Consider the following 2609-nt stretch of genomic DNA (forward strand, 5'->3'; position numbering starts at 1 on the left):
TTATATATATATATATATATATATATATATATATATAATTTTATTTTTATCCATATTAAATATTTTTTAAGTTATATAAAATAGTATATTAAGAACTATAAAAAAGAAAACTAATTAATCAAAGAAAAATTACATAATTTTTATTGATAAATTAATATTTACAAGAATTCTCTTTATTTTAACGTAGTTTATATTAAAATGTATATTATTTTGTTATAACTGTGATATTGGACATTTTTCAAGATTGGTAGCTCCATGAAGAGTGTAGGCGAAGTGATGGCAATTGGTCGTAAATTCGAGGAAGCCTTCCAGAAGGCATTGAGAATGGTCAATGAAAATGTAAATGGCTTTGATCCTTACGTGAAGCCGATAAATGATGAAGAATTGGAGAAGCCAACAGATAAGAGAATGTTTGTTCTCGCAGCTTCGATTAAAGCCGGTTATTCGATCGACCGATTATATAAACTCACCAAGATAGATCGCTGGTTCCTCGAGAAGATGAAGAACATCATCGATTATCACGTACTCCTGGAGAATACCGATCATACGAAACTCACACGCGATTTACTGCTGGGCGCAAAGCAAATCGGCTTCTCGGACAAACAGATTGCCGCCATAGTGAAAAGCTCCGAATTGGCTGTCAGAATACAGAGACAAGAACACAAAATCCGACCGATGGTCAAACAAATTGACACAGTGGCCGCTGAATGGCCAGCCAGTACTAATTATCTTTATTTAACGTACAATGGTACTACTCACGACGTAGAGTTCCCTGGCGGTTATACAATGGTGATAGGTATAGTATTACATAAAATAAATAATTAATCGCGACAAAATCTTTTTCAGTAACAAAACTAAATAATTATAAAAAATAATACTAATAAAGAATCGTTTAATGAGATAGTTATAAACAGCAAAATTCTACTTTTATTCAAGAAACTTGGTTCACAAGAAATATAATAAAAAATATATTTAGCTAATAAAAGATTAGCGATATAAAGAAATTAGATATTTAAACATAATTTAAAGATAAACATAAACAACAATATAATTATTGAATAAAAGTATTAAATTCTACTTTTATTCAAGAAACTTGGTTCACAAGAAATATAATAAAAAATATATTTAGCTAATAAAAGATTAGCGATATAAAGAAATTAGATATTTAAACATAATTTAAAGATAAACATAAACAACAATATAATTATTGAATAAAAGTATTAAATAAAAAAATTTAATATTTTTTTTAGGTTCTGGAGTGTACAGAATCGGTAGTTCAGTAGAATTTGATTGGTGTGCCGTGAGTTGTCTGCGTGAATTGCGAAATCTTGAACGTAAAACCATAATGGTGAATTACAATCCAGAAACAGTCAGTACAGACTATGATATGAGCGATAGATTGTACTTCGAGGAGATCTCCTTCGAAGTTGTGATGGACATATACGACTGTGAATGTCCTGAAGGTATAATACTTTCCATGGGTGGACAACTACCTAACAACATTGCTATGGATCTGCATAGACAACAAGCTCGAATTCTCGGAACTTCCCCGGAATCAGTTGACGGTGCCGAAAATCGTTTTAAATTCTCTCGTATGCTCGATAGTATCGGCATATCGCAGCCGAGGTACAAATTTTATTTAATATTTGTTTTGATAATTCCTACAACATAATTGATATTTTATATTATTTTAGATGGAAGGAACTGACAAATTTGAAGTCCGCGATTGAGTTTTGCGAGGAAGTCGGCTATCCATGTCTCGTAAGGCCTTCATACGTGCTAAGTGGTGCTGCAATGAATGTTGCTTACTCGAATCAAGATCTTGAATCTTATTTAAAAAGTGCAAGCGAAGTTAGTAAAGAACATCCTGTGGTAATATCAAAGTTTATTCTCGAGGCAAAGGAAATTGATGTCGATGTCGTGGCTTACGAAGGGATTATTTTATGCATGGCAGTATCGGAACATGTGGAAAATGCTGGCGTTCATTCTGGTGATGCTACATTAGTAACACCACCACAAGACATCAATACGCAAACTCTGATGAAGATAAAAAGCATCTCGAAAGCAGTAGCAGCATCTTTAGGAGTCACTGGTCCTTTTAACATGCAGCTGATTGCGAAGGTAGACGTCGTATGCTTTGTTTTTATGTAGTCGAAAATTGATTAATTAAGTTTGATTGTATATAACATTTTAATATTTACATGTACCATTACTACAGGTATACTTTTATTGCTTAGCTAGATATAAAAAATATTAATTATATAAATAAATAAATTTTATTATATTTTATATTTAATAAAAATTAATAATTACGTTTTAGGATAACGAGCTGAAAGTTATTGAGTGTAATGTACGAGTATCCAGATCTTTCCCTTTTGTCTCAAAAACTTTAGATCACGATTTCGTTGCAACAGCAACTCGTTTAATCATTGGCGAAACGATTGAACCTGTGGATGTTTTAGCTGGCTGTGGAAAAGTTGGAGTGAAAGTACCGCAGTTTTCCTTTCTCGCCTTGCAGGTACAAACGTTAATTTTATTTACAGTTAGGAAATATATATATATATATATATATATATATATATATATATATATATATATATATATATATA

At 31.4% G+C, this 2609-nt stretch overlaps 1 protein-coding gene across 1 annotated transcript in view; it reads left to right on the forward strand.

Moving 5' to 3' along the window:
• Positions 1–2609, forward strand: part of LOC105618642 (CAD protein) — a 32159-nt gene that overhangs the window by 7894 nt on the left and 21656 nt on the right. Inside the window, exons 8-11 of the mRNA XM_012200172.1 lie at positions 244–796; positions 1251–1626; positions 1695–2121; positions 2321–2518. Coding sequence (XP_012055562.1) covers positions 244–796; positions 1251–1626; positions 1695–2121; positions 2321–2518 — 1554 coding nt within the window. The remainder of the gene's footprint in view (positions 1–243; positions 797–1250; positions 1627–1694; positions 2122–2320; positions 2519–2609) is intronic.

This window comes from Atta cephalotes, assembly GCF_000143395.1.
Source record: "Atta cephalotes unplaced genomic scaffold scaffold00017, whole genome shotgun sequence".
Taxonomy (NCBI): Eukaryota; Metazoa; Arthropoda; class Insecta; order Hymenoptera; family Formicidae; genus Atta; species Atta cephalotes.